Source organism: Meles meles, chromosome 13, assembly GCF_922984935.1.
Source record: "Meles meles chromosome 13, mMelMel3.1 paternal haplotype, whole genome shotgun sequence".
Taxonomy (NCBI): Eukaryota; Metazoa; Chordata; class Mammalia; order Carnivora; family Mustelidae; genus Meles; species Meles meles.
Genome location: NC_060078.1, coordinates 82,163,629 through 82,182,692, shown reverse-complemented (window position 1 = coordinate 82,182,692; position 19,064 = coordinate 82,163,629). Strand labels below are relative to the sequence as shown.

The 19,064-nt window shown below is 50.6% G+C and overlaps 1 protein-coding gene across 5 annotated transcripts in view; it reads left to right on the top strand.

Annotated features, from left to right (window-relative positions):
- Nucleotides 1–18,551, top strand: part of C13H10orf90 (chromosome 13 C10orf90 homolog) — a 210,913-nt gene extending 192,362 nt beyond the window's left edge. For all 5 annotated transcript variants that reach the window (XM_046027354.1, XM_046027351.1, XM_046027355.1 and 2 more), the window contains 4 exons: nt 1,401–1,578; nt 14,462–14,525; nt 17,394–17,493; nt 17,583–18,551. In XM_046027354.1, coding sequence (XP_045883310.1) covers nt 1,401–1,578; nt 14,462–14,525; nt 17,394–17,493; nt 17,583–17,621 — 381 coding nt within the window. In that variant the 3' untranslated portion in view covers nt 17,622–18,551. The remainder of the gene's footprint in view (nt 1–1,400; nt 1,579–14,461; nt 14,526–17,393; nt 17,494–17,582) is intronic.
- Nucleotides 18,552–19,064: the final 513 nt, after the last annotated feature.

Here is a 19,064-nt window from a genome sequence, read left to right as displayed (position 1 = left end):
AGCCACGCTGGGCCAGTAGGCTGTTCCCAGGGGCTCTCTGTGCAGCCCTGGTGTGCCTGGGACCACAGGATGGTGCCATGGGGACCAGGTGGCCAAGAAGACTCCTTTCCTGGTGCAGCTGCCGAGGCCACGTCCATGACTGGAAGTCATGACTTCCATGACTCCATGGTGGAGTCTGCGCTGCCCTTCCCACAGGAACTCTGAGCTCCCAAAGGGCTGGGCAGGGAGTGGCGCTGAGGAACAGGTCTGCTATGGTGGCATATCCAGAGGCCTTGCTAAGCACCTACTGTGTGCAGGGCTCAGGGCAGTGGAGGGAGGGATCCAGGGTGGACGAGATGTGATCCACGCCGTCCAGGGGTTCACAGCCCAGCATGGCTCTCAGAGTACATGAATCCCTTGTACAACGTGGTCCGTGAGGTACCACGAGGCTCAGGCTGAATGGGGAGGCCCGACAGAGCTCACTGGGAGAGCTGGGGTTCTCACTGACGGGTGTGGCTAGGGTCCTACTCCAGGCAGTGGAACAACCCAAACAGGTTTTCAAGGAATAGCAAGTTCAGACCACAAAAGGCAGTGTGGAGAAAACATGGGCGTCGCTCAGATCCACCAAACCACTACAGGCCTTGGGTTTTGCATCCATCAAATGGGGAGAAGTATATAGGCCATTCAGAATCCATGCGGGGATTCCCAGAGACGAGGAATCCACATAAGTCACGTAGCCCAGAGTCTGACACGGAGTGGAATGCCTCCGTAGTGGTTTCTCTTTGTCAGTGGACCTGAGTACGTGGCTTAGTGCATGGGTTGGCGGTGTATATTGAGGGACGTGGCCGACGTGGAGGTCTGAAGCTTGGAGAGCCAGTTTGCAGAGGCAAAGCTACTTGGTCAGCTTTTCCTCCCTGGAAATAGACACTCCTGTTAGCCAGGATGACAGTTTCTCCTGAACAGGCATGAATTTCATGCTGGGTGGGTGATCTGGGTCCGCGTGAGGCTTCCAGCCCCCAGCAGAAAAGCAAGTGACTCATGATGCCTTCATTCCCTCCCCACCCCGTTTCTCTGGAAATTGGAGCTCAGGGCACTCCAAGTTCAGGCTGTTGGAAACTGAATGGATGGACAGGGAGGAAGGGATGGGAAGATGTTTGCCACCTCGCTTTCAGTGGCTTGGCGTCATGCCGCAGCAGGGCCCTTGGGGCTGGCTGGGGCCGTCCGCAGGACCTACATCATCAACACGTCTGTCACAGTCTCCACAGGAGGCAGGGGCAGAAAATCTTGGGGTGTGGGTGCCCTGTGGCCACTCGTCCTTGAAGCTTGTGCTTTTGGTCAGCTTCTTGACCAAATCAGAGGGATGCATTGCTTGCCTGCCTCACTTCTGTCAAAAAAATAAAATATTTTCTTGCTGCCGTCAGGAAGCGCTGGAAGTCCAGAAACCCCAGTTCATTTCTCGTTCCCAAGAACGGCTGAAGAAGCTGGAACACATGGTGCAGCAGAGAAAAGCCCAGCGGAAGGAGAACCTGGGGCGGAAGCAGAGTCTCTTTCCTGTCCGCGCCAACAAGAAGCAGTTCACCGTGCCCCACCCTCTTAGTGGTAAGCCACAGGGGGTTGGGGAGGGCAGGTGAGACTGGGGGGCCGGGACCTTCACCGCCAGCAATGGTACAGATGATACCCCTGACATGCGGCAGACTCGGGTCGCACCCCGCATCCGGATCTCAGTATCCCAAAGCCTGCCCCAGAAGCCCCCCGTTGTGGGAGCTTACCGAGGGCACTGAATTCCCCAGAACTAGCTTGGGACACAAATTTACCGCCGTAGCTGGGAAAGAAGCCATACAAGTGTGGCAGCCAGGGTAGCAAGTTCAAATTCTTGGCTCCTGACAGACGTTTGCAAGACATCCCCTTTGCCCTTTATAGATTGCAAAACAGATCTCAGGGTGAGAGGTTGACTCCAGCTTGTCTGTATCAACATTCGTCATCTTGAAACCCCTTTCCTGCTGTGAGCTCAGAGTGTGGATGGTCCGCTCTCCCAATGCCGCGGAGCCAGGGTTGAGCTGACCCCGTGAGGGGCCGCACGCATGTGCTCATTAGACAGGGAGTACTCAGGAATCTTCTCGGGGCCAGGCACCATGCCAGGAGCTGGGGATAGCACCGTGAGCCAGACTGGCCTTGGTCCTTTCTTCATGGAGCTTATAAACAGACTATTAAAGCAGCAAGAACAACAAGAGATGAGAGCAGAAATGGGGACATCGGAGCGCATACAGACGGCCTGCCAACCCAAATCTGAAAATCTGGAGGCCTCGGGGAACCTCCCTTTTATTCCTTTGGATAGAGGAACAGGATCTTTCTTCCCAGGAAAATGTTCTTGCCCCCAGGAGGTGAAATCATAGGTATAAATCAGAATAAAAGTCCTCTAGGGAAATAACCATATTCAATAAAATGCAGCTTAGCAAACATTACAGACATTGAAGGGGAGCCTGGGTGACGGAGGACAAAGGGTGTTATTCCAGAATTCCTGCTCACTTCCTTGGCCCATGGGCAGGCTAGCTCCTTCGTCCACCCAGGGTGCTGCAGGTCAGAAGACCTCGGGCAAGGGAGCATCCTTCTCGTGGCGCAGGATTGGGCAGGACACTTGCTGCTCCCTCCCAGTGACATTTTCCAGTAGGCTTAAAAAAATTTTTTTTAAAAAGGAAATCAACAAAATGTACATGCAAAGACTTTTCCTCTTTGAAAATGCAACTCACCAGCATCTCAAGCTGCTTGGCAGATCCAGACTCGATTTGGGGTGTGTCCTCCTGGGGACTAAAGTCTCTTGCTCAACAACGTGCAGTCGGGTTCAGGTGCAGACTTTTCAAGTCACCACGAGGAACCATCAGCCACACGTGGGAGCCCCCCAGGCACGTGGACATCTGTGCTTGTCCCGGGAAGGACTGCAAGGATGCTTATGATGTGTGCGCCCCTGGGCCTTGACATTTTTGAGGATCCTGCCTGTTAATAAATGGCTAACAAACGTGCTGTCAACAAACAAAACAAGGCCACTGCGGAGCGCCACGGCTCCACGTGTGAAAAATGGCATCTGATTAGCTTCCTTTTTAATCTGATCCCTCTGTGTGGGAAGAAATGGGGACCCAGAGACACTCAGGAGCATCTTCTGTGTGGGGCCTTTCCTCAGTGGCAGGTGCTGGGCTCTCCATCTCCCGAGCCAGCTGCCTTCCAGCTGTGCCCACGGTGGGTGCCCGGTACTCCAGGATTTCCACCTTCGCCAATATTACAGAGATGCCCGGTGGTCCTCCCTAGGGCTGCTTTAACAAGTGACCACAGGCCGGGAGGCTAAAATAATGGAAATTTATTCTCTCGGAGTCCAGAGGCCAAATACCCAAACTGAATATATCTAAATGGTTGGTTTTTTTCTGGAAGCTCAGAGGGAGAATTCGCGCTCTGGCTGTGTTCTTGCTTCTGGCGGCTTTTGGTGGCATCTGGCAGCTTCTGGTGGTTTCTGGCGGCTTCTGGCAAGCCTTGGTGTTCCTTGGCTTCCAGATGCATCACTGGATTCTCCGTCTCCCCTTGTCTGCATGTCTTTGTGTTCAAATTTCCTCATCTTAGAAGGACACCAGTCACGAGATCAGGGTCGGCCTCATCCAGTGTGAACATTCTAACTCACACACATCTGGAAAGCCCCTGCTTCCCAGTGAGCTTCACCATCACAGGTTGGGTTGGGAGGTAAGGACTTGACCTTGTCTTTTTGGGGAGACATATTTCTACCCACGACATTGTCCAACCATGGCATTTCCCCCTAAACAGATCTTACAAGTTCACATTCAGTGACATCTTTTAATGAAGTTGACTTTAAATGGACATCTTCAACTCATCTATAATAAAGGGTGACCAGACCCAGTCAGTACTTTTAAATAACCGAGGTACCTTGGTAGCTCCCCAATTCTGAGGTAGCCCCAGCAGCTAGGGTGCTGCGGGCGGGACTCTGGGCCACTCTGCCCGTCCCTGCGGTATTTATGTGTTGATGAGAGCTTTATGCTTCTGTTTGTTTGTGTAGGTCAGTTAAATCAGACAACGTCTGGAGCCCGAGCCTCGTGTGAGCCGGGGCAAGGGAGAAGGGAGTGTTTAGGGCCCCGTTAAACAAGTCTACACATCTTGTCTTCAGCCTGTCTGCTGGCAAGATGATAAAAGCGAAATGCAGATGTTTTTCTTACATGCTAAATTAGTTAATAAATCATACGTGTGAATGAGCTCTGGCCACAGCGTCAAGACGTCGGTCAGGAGAAAGACGAGGCTGCTTTCCGAGAGGGGCTGGCTGCCTCCCATCATTGGGGTCTGCCCAGCAGTTTCGTCTTCAGCTTAGGTGGGCGCTCTGGTGGCCAACAAATGCCTTGTGGGGCGGGGACTGCCGGGACAGCAGGCACCCGACCTGCAGGGACGAGGACAGTGAGGTCCATGGGGCCAACTCGGCTTCCTGTTGACTCATGAGTTCTGAGCGGTTTTCAAGGCTCAGGGCAGGGACCCGCGTGTACATGTGTGCACACATGTGTGAGTTCACCGGGCTCCCTCTTTGTAGATGGACATTTGCACGAACAGCTGAGATTTCAGAGAGACTAGGAAGTAGCTGATGAAGTTTCTGTCTACCCCACGTGCCCCACCTGCCTTTATGGTCTGGCCGGCTGTAGTTTGAATCCCCAACGTCTGTACACAGGGTGCGTCTCTTTCCTTGCCCGGAGCCACTTTGCGTGCCTATGGCAGTGACCCGGGCGCCTTCTCATTCATCACTTAGCAAGCCTTTCTTGAGAACTCACTGTGAGGTACAGTCCCTGGTCTCACGGACCTCCCTGCCTCGTGGGGAGGCTACTGCCAGGAAGACCTCCAGACCGTGTTGGGATGAGGCTGTGCGGGTGCATCGTGGTGCAGGGTGGGGGGAACGGGATGGGGGGGGGCATGAGGGTATCTGTTCAGCTCGGACTGAACTGCAGAGTGGGGGGCAGAGCAGGAGACAGAGGAGCCACAGATGAGCCCCGGAGGGCTGACAGGGATTGTGAATGCTGCTTCCAAATGTAACCTTATTCTGGGGTCAAGAGCCGAGGCAAGAGTGGCTCCAGGCTGGACGGGACGGGATGACGTCAGACAAGGCAGTGGGATACAGGATGTGGCGGATGTGATGGGTTTTGTGGTTGTGGAATCAGTAGAACGTGGTGGCTGCTGCTGAATTGTGGGGGAGAGAGGGAAGAGAGAGAGAAGGAGGGAGGAGAGCGAGCCAGGGAAGCAGAAGGAGGAAGGTTGGAGGCAGGCTTCGCTGGCTGTCTCTGAGGTCAAGCTCTGCAGTCTGAGGGCCTGCCTCACCTCCTCACATGAGGGCTCTTCCTGCTCAGTCCACTACAGTCGCCGGGTGGTAGGCAAGCCTTCCCCATCATCCCTGCACGGCTCCCGGGGTTCCGGGGGTTGGTCGTGTTTAAAGGCCGCCCCGACCTGGGATTGGAAAGCTTCTGAATTAGGCGTTGCTTCTGCCTTGCAGAATGAGTCTGGGCGGGCTGAACAAAAAGCATGGGGTACAGCCCCCTCAGGTCCTGGGGTACAGACTGCCGGGAGCAGGTGGCCCGGCGCCCACGGGGTAGGCAGTCCTCGCTACCCCCCCCCGACCAGCGTGTGGCGGCGTCTGCTCCCGCTGCCACTACCCAGCCTTGCCCTCTCCCTCATGGGGAGTCTAGCCCAGAGCCCCCCTGGATTCCATCCCCACCCTGTGACCTGGACCCCTCCCATCCTGACTCCGCCCCCCACACCCTCCCCAGCTGGTCTCTGTAGCTGTCCTTCCTTAAGTCAGGGTCCCTAAACCACCTGATAGAAGCCTTATCTGTCTCTCCTTGTCTCTGCCCTACAGAATCCTGCCTCACCTCACTGGCCCAGCCTAAGTCCAGCCTCTTCTCTCATCTCTTACTCCCAAGACTGTTCCTTTTGCTTCCCGTAGTGCCTGACCTGGATCGTGTGGTATTGGGTGCTTCGCCCTTTATGAATTGCAGTTGCTACCGCAGCCCGTCCAGAACCCAGCCATGCTCCAACACAGCCCTCTCCACTGTGCTGCTGCCTCTGCTCTTTCTTCTCTGCCTGAAGGGATCCTCCTCGTGGTCCACCCAGGTTGTCCCCCTAACCTGCGAATGTGTAGAAAACCCATAAGGAATATCCCCTTCTTCCAGGAAGCTCTCCCTGATACTCCCATCCTGTCCCCTGCCCCTCTTTCTTCCATTTGAGCACTCATGACACTTGTATCTCTCTGGATCCCCAACCTTCTTAGATTCTCCACTTTGGATTATGGTCAGGGAAGCCAGTAAAGTCTCCCCAGATTGTAAGTGCCGATGGGCGCGTGCCGCACTAAGCCGCCCTGGGCAGCCCTGCTGCATGGCGCCACAGACTGAAGTCATCTGAATTGCATTATCCACACTTCCCAAGGTGATCCAAGTCAGAGCCATTCAGATCACGGACCAGTAGAGGAACGGAATTCTCCTGAAGGCACTGCAGAAATCCTCCTCCAGCAGATCCGCCTTCAGACTGATAATCTTGGCTAGAGCAAGTATTAAAATGAATTTGCATTCCCAGAGCATCGAGCTGGAGAAGTGACCCAGCAGATACGAGATGGCAGGGAAGTCATTGCAGTAATGGAAATGTGGTGTTCATCATGCGGCTAGCTGAGCCCCAGCCGCATTGTCCCTATTATTGCCTGGTCTGATCTTGGGAATGTTTTCCCATAAAACATCTGAATAAATATTTGGAGGTAGTTCTCCCATTATTACTCACAAAGGAATTTTTTAATGTGCTTATCAGATAAAAGTAATTGTAAATTTACTTCATCAGCCTGCAGAGAAAACAGCAGCATGATTTAGCCAAAAGACTGTTTCCCCTGATTCAGAGTTATTTTCACGTACGCTGTTATGGTGTCCTTCACAGACGGATGATAAAGGTGTTGTGTTTTTTCTAAGAAACGTGGAAAGAAAAGACCAGTTTATGTCTGTTGATTCAAAGGACAGTGTATTTCCAATTAAAATCGTTCAAGGTGGAAACAGGAATTACAGAGTGGTACAGGGGAAAATAATGTTATGGGAGATTCCTTCTCCCCGTTGCCTGGATTTTATTTTCCAAATGATTTCCCTTTTATCTCGCAATGCAGCTCAGTAGTAAACCTTTGCAGTGACACTGAGGATATAAATCTACTTGGCAAAGAGAAGGAAAGTTTATTCATCATCTATAAATCACCATATTTTGTGGTTCTCTTAAAAGTGCTGGCAAACGCTGGAACTGGAGCAAACAATGACTCTCATATCAATAGTTAATCTTCCAGATTTTCACTAACTGTTGCTGTTTTATGGTGAAGTGGGTGATTTGAGCCATTGTTAAAGTTCTTTTAAATGAGTAATTTAAACTTGCCATCTAACACCCACACATTTTTTCAAAAATATGGGGAAAATACACCTTGTTTTCTTTTTAGGATAGATTAAATCTTGTTCTATAGCTATACATAGTAACTTTGAAAACTGATGATTATAACTGTTAAAGGCACTGATAAGTTGTGCAACCATGAAGGCTGCTTACATTCATTTGACTGTGTTTGCCCTAAGCTTTTTTGACCTTGGAATGATTTTATCCAATTCTTGAGAGTCCAGATATTGGGGTTCCAATATTTCTTTGGAAATATTGCTCTAGGAATCTTTGCTTATGGAAATAGCTGCCATGCTTCGCTAAGGAAACCCCAAGCAGAGTTTAAGTCTGCCATTTCCCACAGAAACCTGGGACTGTGGAACAGAGATTTTACTCACCTTACTTGTATCCTTTTGGTCTAGCAGTGCCAGGAAGTAAGGGTTGAGGGCCCTGGGCCCCTCTGGGCAGTAGATTGGTGCCAACTTCCTGGTCTTTGGTTGGGTTTGCCTCATTGGAAGCTTGTCCATTGATAGGCCCTGCCCAACCCTGTCTCCATGTAGGTTCCCCTGGCATCTGTAACAATGCCATCATGCTGGTACCCTGCACAAAGTCCATCAGAGGAAAGGAGCCAGTCACAGTCCCTTTGGAAAGTATGTCACAAATGCGGCAGCACGAAATAATGGGAGAAGGAGTGTCTTTGTCTATGCCAAGAGCTTAGGTAGGAGCAATGCAGAGGAGAGGTGTGACTGATACAGCTCACCTTCCTTTGTGTCCTTGTGGCTTTTATGAGAGCTAGCAGAGAGACTTGGACCCCTTTGTCTTTTGCTGGGTCTTTGAGGAGTAACCAGGTAATACAAGAAATATTAACATTTGTTGTCTTTGGCCATAGGGATGGAGTGTGGATGGAAAGGAGCCACGAGTATGGGGTGGGGGAGTGAGGAGGAAGCAAAAAAATAGAAGAAATATCCCCCCTTGTCCTCTAGGGGTCCCGTGCCCCTTGGAAAGAGAGCTGGCCTGGCAGGTAGCTGAAAACCAAGCCTAGAATCGCGAAAGACCTGACAAAGTGGGGAAGGAAGGGCTTGGGTGGCTCTTCTTGGTCTGATGGCAGGATAGAACCAGGGATTGCATAAAGACTCCATTTCTCTCCAAAAATGTTGTTCATTGACCTGTGGGACTTGAGGACCTGATTCCTCTAGCTGGGGTCGCTGAAGTGTCCATCCCTGGGGCCCATGTGCCCGGGCACACCAAGGGCTCTCCCATTATGAAGATCTATGAGGGGATCTTGTGGGCTGCTAGTGTTCTTGGCGGGCAGTTCTCACCATCAGCACCCCTGCCCTGGCCCTAAACTCAAGGACAACTCTCTGAGCAAGAGGTGAGCTCTCCACGGAGAGAACGAGTCACTTCCTAAACCGGGAGACTTCATACCTTGCTTCTCAAACTGAACATGAGAAGAGAGAAATCCATATCCCTGGGGACTTCTGGTTTATTCTTCATTTCCTTTTTTTAATTTTTAAAATTTTTAAAATTTATTAGAATGAATGGGCGGGGGCAGGAAGAGAGAAGCATTCTCTCCACTGAACAGGGAACCCGATGCGGGACTCGATCCCAGGACCTTGTGATCATGAACTGGGCCAAAGGCAAACACTTAATGACTGAGCCACCCAGGTGCCCTGTTCTTCATTTCTTCACGGTATATGCCTTCACCAGAAGGATCTGAGAGGCTCACTGCATCTCTGACGTCAGCATCTCTCTTGTGTAGCGGGATGGTCATTGGCACAAGCGTCCTTTTCACATCAATGTCAGCGTCTCTGCCAGGTACCCCACCTTCCAGGCCCCAGAGTTGGCTGCCCAGCAGGTGGAACTGTCATTCAGAGCAGCATTCCACGGAAGGCTACAAGTGACCTGAGAAAAATGAGAACGTTTACCCAGCACAAGATTTTTATCATCATAAGAGCTCATCGGAGCCAGACAACCCAAGAGTCTTCCCACTCGCCTTCGTACAGGGCAGTGTGTACCGTTTCATTTCTGGAGAGCTAAGGAGTCCAAGCTAGACCACTCTGCCCTTGCCTGTGTCCAGCAAATTCAAGGTCCCTCCAAAGCAGGCTGAAAAGAAATCATGTGCAAGTAACTGGATTTAACTCTTGAAAACTATGATGTAATCACTCCGGTGACAGGATGGTCAGCTGCTCCTTAGCTCTGAAGCTGGCACAGTGAACAGTCCCGTGATCTCAGAATACACAGATACTGGGGTCCTTTTTTAGAGGAAAACCTTTAGAAACTTTCCCCCCAAACCCAGACCTCATCTTTGTTCATTTTGGAGGCCTGGTCTTTAATAGAAGAAGCTGAGTGGTGTAGACTTGGTGTTGACCCTCCAAAGTAGTTGGCTGTCTCCCTGCCGGATTCTAAGAGGCATCTCTCGGTTTTGGTGTTTCTAAGGGAAGGTGGGGTGGGGGAAGCAAGCCCTGGACGATTCTTCCAAGTGTTCAGGGTGACTGCGAGATTGAGCTTCTGGGAGGACACTATAGTTACAAATCTAGTGTGAACTTGATCGTTGAGATGACTTGTCCAATAGGGAAAAGGAAGCTTTGCAAGCAGAGCTGTAGACCGAGAGGGCTCTGTGGAGGGAGAAGAACCCGGGCCCCATAAACAATCGATCCTACTGGCGTGTGGGTGACCCTTGCTGCCTCCTGGTGGCACCAACTGCGGAGGCCGTGTGTGTGTGTGTGTGTGTGTGTGTGTGTGTGTGTTCACACACAGGAGGTGAGGGTCATTAGTAAACACCCATGTGTGTTTACAGAGATCAAGGGGGTCTCCAGACTCAACCTTTGCTCAGCTGCTCGCCCACGACAGCCTCAGAGACCCTAAAGGCTTGGTAGCTGGTTATTGGCTGACTTTGAAACAGGCAAGGGCTTAAGCAAGTCTGGCCTTGCCAAATTAAATTATCAACAGGCCCCATGGCTTGGATGATACAGTCATGAACCAGACACACAACGGATTTGGGGGAGAAAGGGGGAAGGATTTTCTAGAAATACAGAAATGGGCAATTTACCTCCATAATTTTATTGAAAACACTGAAAACCAACCCCAAACCTTGTCTATTTGAATGTTAATGAGAGGTAAATACAACCATGGTTCTCTTTGCTCTCTACCAGTGAGCTGGAATAACAACAGCACTTCAAGGAAAATCCCTAAAAGACCAATAAGCAGGCTGGATATTTTTCTCACCACTTTAATTTCGTAAAGGCAGAATTTCCCTCAAAGAGAATTGACAGGTGCAAATTGCTGTATTTCTGAACAAAGCACATGCAAGATGGTTTCCGTTCCTTGAAACGATGCCCCAGTGGGTCCTGTTGCATGTGTGTGTGCTTGGAGAACCATCTTTTGCTGCAGGCAGGTCCCTGGGGCCCTGCTGCATTTCCCCCCCGACCCAGGGTCACCCTTCCTCCAGCCCACTGGCTCCTCCCCCAGAGGGCTGACCACTCCCCCAGGAGCCCTCTACCCCATGCAGACTGTGCTCCTGGCATCCAAAGGCCTTACTTACCTGGTTCTCACCCTGGGCTTTGAGCCCTTCATCTTAGCAACCTTTGTGTATCTACTGCAGAGCACCGAAGAGGCGAAAGCCTACCTACCAGTCATCAAATGAATGGTCCCTCCCGCTGCCTGGAAGTCATCCCGATCCTCTCCCAACCCACAGCTTGCTTTGCCCACAGGCAGTGTCAGTGAGGCTGGAGTCCCCCCACTTCACCCTCTGAACACTGCTGTCTCTAGTTCCCTTCAGATGCCTGATCTACCTCCCCACGGACTGTGCGCAGCTCCTCGACCCAAGTTTGTGTATGAACAGCCGCTGGTCATCTTTTAACGCAGATCGGCTCTCCTGTTTAAAACCCCACATGGCTCTCCATCTCTCTCGCTCTGAAGGAAAACTCCTTAACGGGCTTGTGGAGCTCCTTAAATAGGCTTACAGAACCCAGTTCAGATGGTTCCCAGTCTTGGTGCCCAGTAGCCTAGTCTAGATATTCCAGGTCACATTTCTGGGGTCAAGGTCCCCAAGCAGCTGTCAAGCGTACCTAGGTGGAGGACGCTGCTGTCTTTGATCTGGTGTCCCCTGCTGGCCTGACCACCTCATGCCTCATGCCCTCCTTCCCTCATTCTGCATCCAGCGTGGCCCTCGTTGGCCTCCCTTCTCCACCCCCTTCTCCCAGATCCTCCCACACCTGGTCCCATGGTCATTTGAATTGTGGTTTAAATATCTCCTCCCCCAAAGGGCCCTCCCGACCTTCCCAGTTCCCCTTTACTATGTGGCCATGTTTCGATTTCTTCAGAACACTTGTCTGATACGTGATAGCCAGCTTGTTAATGATCTGATCCCCACCTCTCTTCCCCTCCCCCCGTAACAAATGAAGTTCATGGTGGCAGGACCTTATCTACTTTTCTTTCTTCTGAGCATTCCCCGGTGAGATAGGAGTTGCTCATTAGACACAGGAGGAAGGCGTATAAAAGAAATAAATTTGGGGTTGGTCTCCTGGGAAGTGGACTGATGCTCTCAGGACCCCCAAATACAGATTCTGCAATATGAGTGGGGGGCCGTGTTCTGAGGTGACGGGTGTGTGTGGACGGGGCTGGACTAACTCAGGCTGAAACCCAGCTCTTCCACTCACTCATTCCATGAGCCTGAACAGCAAACAGCCCTTCGAGCTCAAGTTTCCCCAATCTTAAAATGCAAAAAAAAAATCATGCACGTGTCCCGAGGTTGGTATGAAGACCACGTAGGGAAACATCCGACAGATGCTAGGAGTATCGTTATAAATAGTAACACAGACCCCTCAGGTCGGACATGCCGTTCCCTCCCCACCCCATGCCATTCCCTCCTCTTAAGTGTCAGGTAGGGTTCTGTGTGTTCTGGGGAGGTTGGGCGCCATTGGCAAGACACTGCTTTACTTCAAACAATTTCCTCCAGGAGGGTGAAACCACCGCTCTCTCTTTCCTCTTCGCCAGAAAGGTCTCACTACTCATCAGATGGGTTTGGTGCTCTTACAAAAACTGGAAGTCAGCCACCAAGGAGCAAACACTTTCTGCGAGTGTGGGTGGAGCCCACCCGCTGGGGAGGGAGGACCTGGCTTCTGGCATGAGGACCCGCTTGTTTGGCACCTCATATGGGCTGCTGCACCCCGAATTTACATTTCTGCTGAAGCCCAGCAGGCCAGGAAGAGATCAGAAAACAAAGCAGCGGAGGAGGTTGCATTTGCTTTTGTTTCCTCTTGGAAATAAAACCAAAGCTTCATTGTGGTATCGGGTGCTCTAAAGAAATAAACTTAAAAAAAAAAATCTAATGTCCCAAAGTAGACAACATACAATTGGATTAAGAGTTTTAAAATGATACAAATATATTTTTTAAATGTTACAAGCTCTATTTGTAACATTTTTATTCCCTTGGAGCACCATTATCTCTCTGGGTTGGCAGTGCCCTGATCTTGAGTAGGTCCTGAGGAATGCTACTCCAGACTTGAATCTGATTTTTTTTTTAAAGAGGTTCCTTCTTCTTGCCTGAGTAGGAGTCTTCAGGCAGTCACAGAACTGCTTCCCCAAGACCTGGCTGCCTGAAGGCGGCATCCTGTTTCGTTGGGAAAGTCATCAAGATGTTTCTGAGGCTCTCCACGCTGGGCTGGCCCTAGTGGAGTGAAAGCCAAGGGTGGGCACCGGGAGGCATCTTGGAAATCTTCACAGTGGTGTTGCCTGCTCCTTTCTCTTGTGCCTTTCCAAACACTGAGGACATTTTCCCTGAGCTGGGAAAATTCCGTTGATTTTTTTTTTTTTTTTTTTTTGTCCTCTCTCCTATTTCTCCTTTGAATCTTGTCTTTAAGTTAAGTAATGGTCCCATTTTTTTCTTTTATGTTAAATAACTAGACAGAATACAAATCAGCTGTTGTGATGTTTCCAGTTTGTCAATTGGTAGCTGTGTTTTGTTTCTCCAGAGGGGAGAAATGTGTTTTATCCCTGTCTCTTCCCCACCTTTGTGCATATTCGTGGATAATTCTGCAAGCCCGAGAAGCCTCGTGGGGCTCTGCTGGAGTGCTAAGTGAGGGCACAGGCTGACGAGAGATTAATGGAAGTACATGGGGTCTTCACTGGGGATCACAGGGAGCCCATGTCAACTCAGTGATGCTTCGCCAGGGTGCTGGCTTGTCTGTCTGCTTATGTGCATGGAGGAGATGAACTGGTCACTGTCCAGGTGTTTCAGAAAGTGTGGCAGCTTCTCAGATGTACTCCACGCGACACATAGCCCCAAGAGCTTTTTTGTGTGACAGACTCTTGGCTGGTCTGTAGGGCCGAGAGCCATGTGGGAATTTGAGTTATTACAAAAGGGTATACACTATTTTTAAAAAAATACATGTTATTTCTGAGTGTGCCACCTGTAAACATTGTGGTTACTAATGTGTCCTCTCACTGGAAAACATTCCAGACTCAGTGATTTTCAGTCGCGCTGTGCTCTCAAGGGACATAAGACAGACATTCGTCCTGTGTTGCTGTCCATTGCATTCTCTGATTTGGAAAGGGCTGGTCCCCCTTGAGAATGGGTGTGGAGGTTGAGGGTCCCTGATGGAGGGTCCCAGTTATGAGCATCAACTCCTGCTCTCAAAATGCTCTCGTGATAGTTGGGAGATTTCCTTATCCTCAGGAGCACCAGGAGTCTCGTGGGGAGATCTTCCACCTGACACCCAGGGACCTGCACCCAAGGTGACCATGAAGCACAGTTTGGTCACTGCCCTCTGCACACGATCACAGTTGCTACCTGAAGCATGCAGAAGGGTCACTGTCTGCAAAGTATGTTAGATGTCAACCTTGTACCTCTTGCCTGTGTTTAGACGGTAATAGACCAATCTTGGTTGTCAGTTTCAATATACGCGTTTCTGGTGTATGAGTGTCTTCTGCGTCCTGCGCGGTAGGTGGCAGGTTGGGATTTAGACTAAGGATCAATAATAAAACATGTACAAAGTCCACTACAATGTTTCTCTAGAAATGCGTGATATCCAAACCTTCCCAAATTAATCCTCTTTCTATTTCATTCCAGATAACTTGTTCAAACCCAAAGAAAGATACATTTCAGAGAAGGAGATGCACATGCGATCTAAAAGGTACTTGGTTATTGTGTGAGGTCGAAAAATGTTGGGGGGGGGGTGGCCGCTGCGTCCAGGCGCCGTCCAGAGGGGTCACTATTCCCAGGTCCACCTTTAATGTCTGAGGTCCTCTTGGCCGTGAATATGGAACGCTAGCTAAAAGAAGTTGTTCAATTGCATCTCTGAATGTTAATGCCGTTCTTGGAAAAGCCTTAGGAAAGTGGCGGGTCTTGGATTCTGAGCCGACCCAGTAATTGGTCTCTAAGAGATCCCCAGACTCATAACAGGAAAGCTTCTGCACATTCTCATCTCTCTGTGGGCAGGTGCTCCTTGTCACTGTGCACCTTTGAAGGTGATTTTATGAGGAGGAGCGAGATGGTTTCTCCTGAGGGCCCTCCCAGTGGCAGAGAGCCTGCAGGAATGACTCCAAACTTGGAAGCCCGTGGCATGTGGGAGCCAGCAAAGCCACGGAGGGCCACATGCTGGCCTTCCTGACGCTCCATCCCCAGTGGGCTTGGCGGCCTCGCTGCCCATAGACTCTCCCTGTTCTGCCTGGCTGGTTGCTATTCTAGACTCCGACTAATTCTCACCCACCTGATCACACAAAGGCGGCATTCTTTCTGAGCCCTGGCCTCCTAACCAGAAGGTAATAACTGCACGATGTTGGCCAAGTTCATGCAAGAAAATGTCATTAGTTTATAATAAAGTATCTAGCACTGGGAGGAAGGGTAATAATTAAACCCAATTGATAGAGCCCTTAGAGAAACCACTGAAATAAGAAGAATATGTTTCTCCACAGTCCAGGCACAAAAATCTCTGCTTTTAGAATCGTTTCCATGATAATTGGCCAACTTTGATCACGGGCAAGGAACTCTTTGTAAGTCCAAGAGTGGAAGTGAGAAGGGGAGCATCCCATAAGCGATCTGATTCATGGCATTTTAACTGGGAGCTCTGAGGGGCCACTGGGGTTTCAGACTTGCTGTTTGAGATGTGGAGGGTTGTGCGTCCCTCATGCCCGAAGTATTCCTTTTTCAATTTAGCAAAAAATTTCAGCTGAATTTTCCCTTTGCAGTCCCCAAACCCAAAGTCGCTATTATGGAGACTGGCAGTTAAAGTACTAGATCTCAAAGCAGCATTCGGGGTCAACAGGATGGCCCCAGGGCTTTCCGGAAGCGGAAACAGAGGCTCGGGAAGGATGCAGGAGCTAGGTCACGGTGCGTCCCGGATGGAGTCCGAACTTGGGTTTTCACTCTGTGTCCTGGGTGGGCTCTGACCCTGGCTCTCTCACTCACCCACAGTCATGCTGGAGCTTTCTTTTCTTCCGTATTCTTATTAGTTGTATGGTTGAATCGCATTTTCGTTTTAAATACTCAAACAGCAGAGATAAAGCTAAAGGCCCTTCTAGCCGACAGTCTTCCCTCCCACCGCATTCCTCTGAGCCCAGTCCTTTCTCCAGAGACCCACAGTACTCAGCCTTCTGTGCATCATTTCAGGCCCTTCTGTCTGCCTGAAGATAGACTTATACCCGTACATCAGCAGTTATCTATTTGTTAATCATAAATGGGATCATACTATATATATTATTTTTCTGTAGTTACTTTTATTGCATGAAAGATACAGATTTAGACCATCTTCCTCATTGGTTTTAACTATTTGCTGCATGGTGCTCTGTATGGATATATCCTAATTTATTTAGGAAGCCCTTGTAACAAAATACCACATCAGGAGCTCCAAGAGGGAGACCTAGGAATTTTTATCTTAAACTGCCCATATAGTTCAGACGGTCGGCATCAGGAAGATGGTCTCTCTGCGTCTGGGGATTTCCACTGTGGAGCTTTGGGACGTTCAGCTCTCCTGCTAATTCCTTATGGTCCTCTCCCTAGGGACTTTGCAAGAGCCTCCTGACCTTGCTGGGCCTTGCGCTCCGCAGTCATGTTGTAGAGGACACTACGTGCCTCTTCTGGCTGCTGTGAGGGTTGACAACAGTTACGCCTGGTGATTAGCCTCGTGCTCAGTAACCAAGATAATGTCACCTGCTAATAATGTCATTTATATTTTTATACTTTGTTAATTATTTTAAAAGTGGAACCTATTAAATTTTGTCTGGCTTTCGGATGTGGAAAAAATGATAAAAAAGGTGTTTACCCACAGGCCATGTATACAGCAACCCCACAGCTCAGGCTATTGTTCCTCCTCTGTGTCTGTGGATGCCGCAGACATATCCTTCGACATCTGGACACAAACAGTTTCTATTAAGAGGCAGGAAAGAAGAGTCCAGAAGAAGGTCTCTTTCTTGGGCCCTGCTTGTTATGTGGAAACTCCTACTTTTACACTAGGACAAGACCGTGATCCTTACGTCTGAGATGTATCTGGAAGCAGTTTAACTAGGAGGGCACCAGGTTAAGAGGGAAACACACACGTACGCGTGTGTGATCCCGGTAGAGTTCCTGTTACTTCCTCCTCTTATTCGCTGCTCTTTTTCTAAGTCGTAGGAAGGCTTAAGAAAACGTAGCAAAAAGGTGTCTGGGCGAGTTTACAGAGTGGGAAAGCAGTAGGTTTGGAATCTCCCACTTGATGTGACCAAGTCATTAATCATCTCCAAGAATGGAGAGGTAGGGAAGTGCCCACCCAGGAGACAACTGGCCTCTGAGCTTTGCCCTGCGGGGGGAGGGGACCCCTGACGGTTGGCGCCGTCCCAGCCTCGGCGGCCCGTTCTGGAGACTGTCAGGCAGCCCTGGGTCTCGGTGGCTCACCGATCTGGGCTGGCCCGTCTGCAGCTGGTCTTGTCTTTGAAAGGGAAGAGCCTGCTGACAAGACGGGACACAGACCCACCCCAGGCACCCGTTGTCTCACTCCCCTTCAGAGTGTTTTCCGAATCTGTTTCAGAATCTATAATAACTTGCCGGAAGTGAAAAAGAAAAAAGAAGAACAAAAGAAAAGAGTGCTCTTACAGAGTAACAGACTCCGCGCTGAAGTCTTCAAAAAGGTAATGGCCTGGCCGCCAGCAGGTGTGACGTGTGTGTGGCGCGCAGGTGCTGAACCTGACCTTGACGTGTCTGTCTCCTGCCTCCCTAGCAATTACTGGACCAGCTCCTTCAAAGGAACGCTGTCTAACCACAGGCCGTGCGACTGACCCACTCCCGGGACCCGGGATGGCTTCAAACACTGGATCCACCATTAAACTTCCCATTATCTTCATGATATGAAATGCTTACTTTACTTTTGATTTGTTTCTTTTTGTTTTTTTTTTTGTTTGTTTGTTTTTGTTTTTGTAAAGGAAAACAGCTCTTGAATTGCTTGCCCAAACCACACGGACGCAGTAACCCTTGAGGAAATGGGCCGGCAGACCGTGCCGGGGTGACCCACGCGATGCAAACCGCTAGGTCTAGTCCTCTCAGTTTTCCACTTTGGAATTTCCCTTTTGCTTCTGGTTCCCCCACCCACTGCCACCATTTCCCCCGAGGCAGAAAAAGGCCTAATACGTTCACAGGGACCCAGATCCCCGGGAGTTATTTTCATTCATCAGAGTTTGGGGTCGCACAGCTGTCACTTCTTAAGTATCAATCCCAACTTCTGCCAGTTCTGCAAACTCCAGACTTTCTGCAAACTCCAGACGTTGGGTCAGCACCCGGTATGTTCAAAAACCCTCTGGACGTGTGGACCAAGCGATGCCAGAAGCTGACCTTGGAAGAAGGCGGGCACTCGGGCAGGAACGAGGGAGCGTTCAGTCTGTGTGTCCGCGACCAGAGTGGGGAGAGCCGTCCTCATGACCCCACCCCGCTCTGAGGACTTCTCCTCATTTAGAAAAAGAGTCTATGTCCACAGAAGCTGCGAGGGCGGGATTGGCGGGAACAGAAGAACTACAGGCGACTCTGTGTTTTCTGCAAAGCCCCCTCCTCCCAAGCCAAAAGTCACGTGGCTGAACGTGGCCGTGGCTCCCGCTCAGCCACGTGCTCTTCCAACTCTGATGACGTTCATTGTTTATCAGTGTGGGTTTGGGGAGTGCAGAGCAAACTAGTTTTTATCAAAAATGGAAATAAATGCAATACGACAAAAAGGGAAACTCTCTCTCTGCTCTGTGTTCCATGCCATGACTAAGGCCGCCGCTGTGGCTGACACTCAGTGAGAGCCCCGTCCCGGCCCAGCGGGGGCCTCGGAACCCTCTTTGGCCACATCCTCACCACCACGACACCCAGGTCCAGAGCCCTGTGCGCCCCGATGCCCCGGCGAGCAGGCGTGAGAGAAGCAGGGAAACGGAAGGGCAAGGTTTAGGATCCCGAAGGCCTCCCGCTCACTAGGAATCGCCCCAGAATGAGGAGGAGGTTTGGGGGATTCAGCGGAAGCCCTGTGGACCCCTCCGTCCCCATCCCGAGGCTGTCACTCGCCTTCCCTCCCTCCAGGGCCGCGCACACCATCGCTTCTCGGGAACGCCTTTTGTTTACGTGTCTACGGAAAAACTGAAAACTCAGCCTGCGGGTTTTCTCCTGACGCCTTCCCTGCGGCCCTGTCCTCCAGGATGAGTCGGTGCCGTGCCCTTTGGGCCCCTGGTCTCAGACC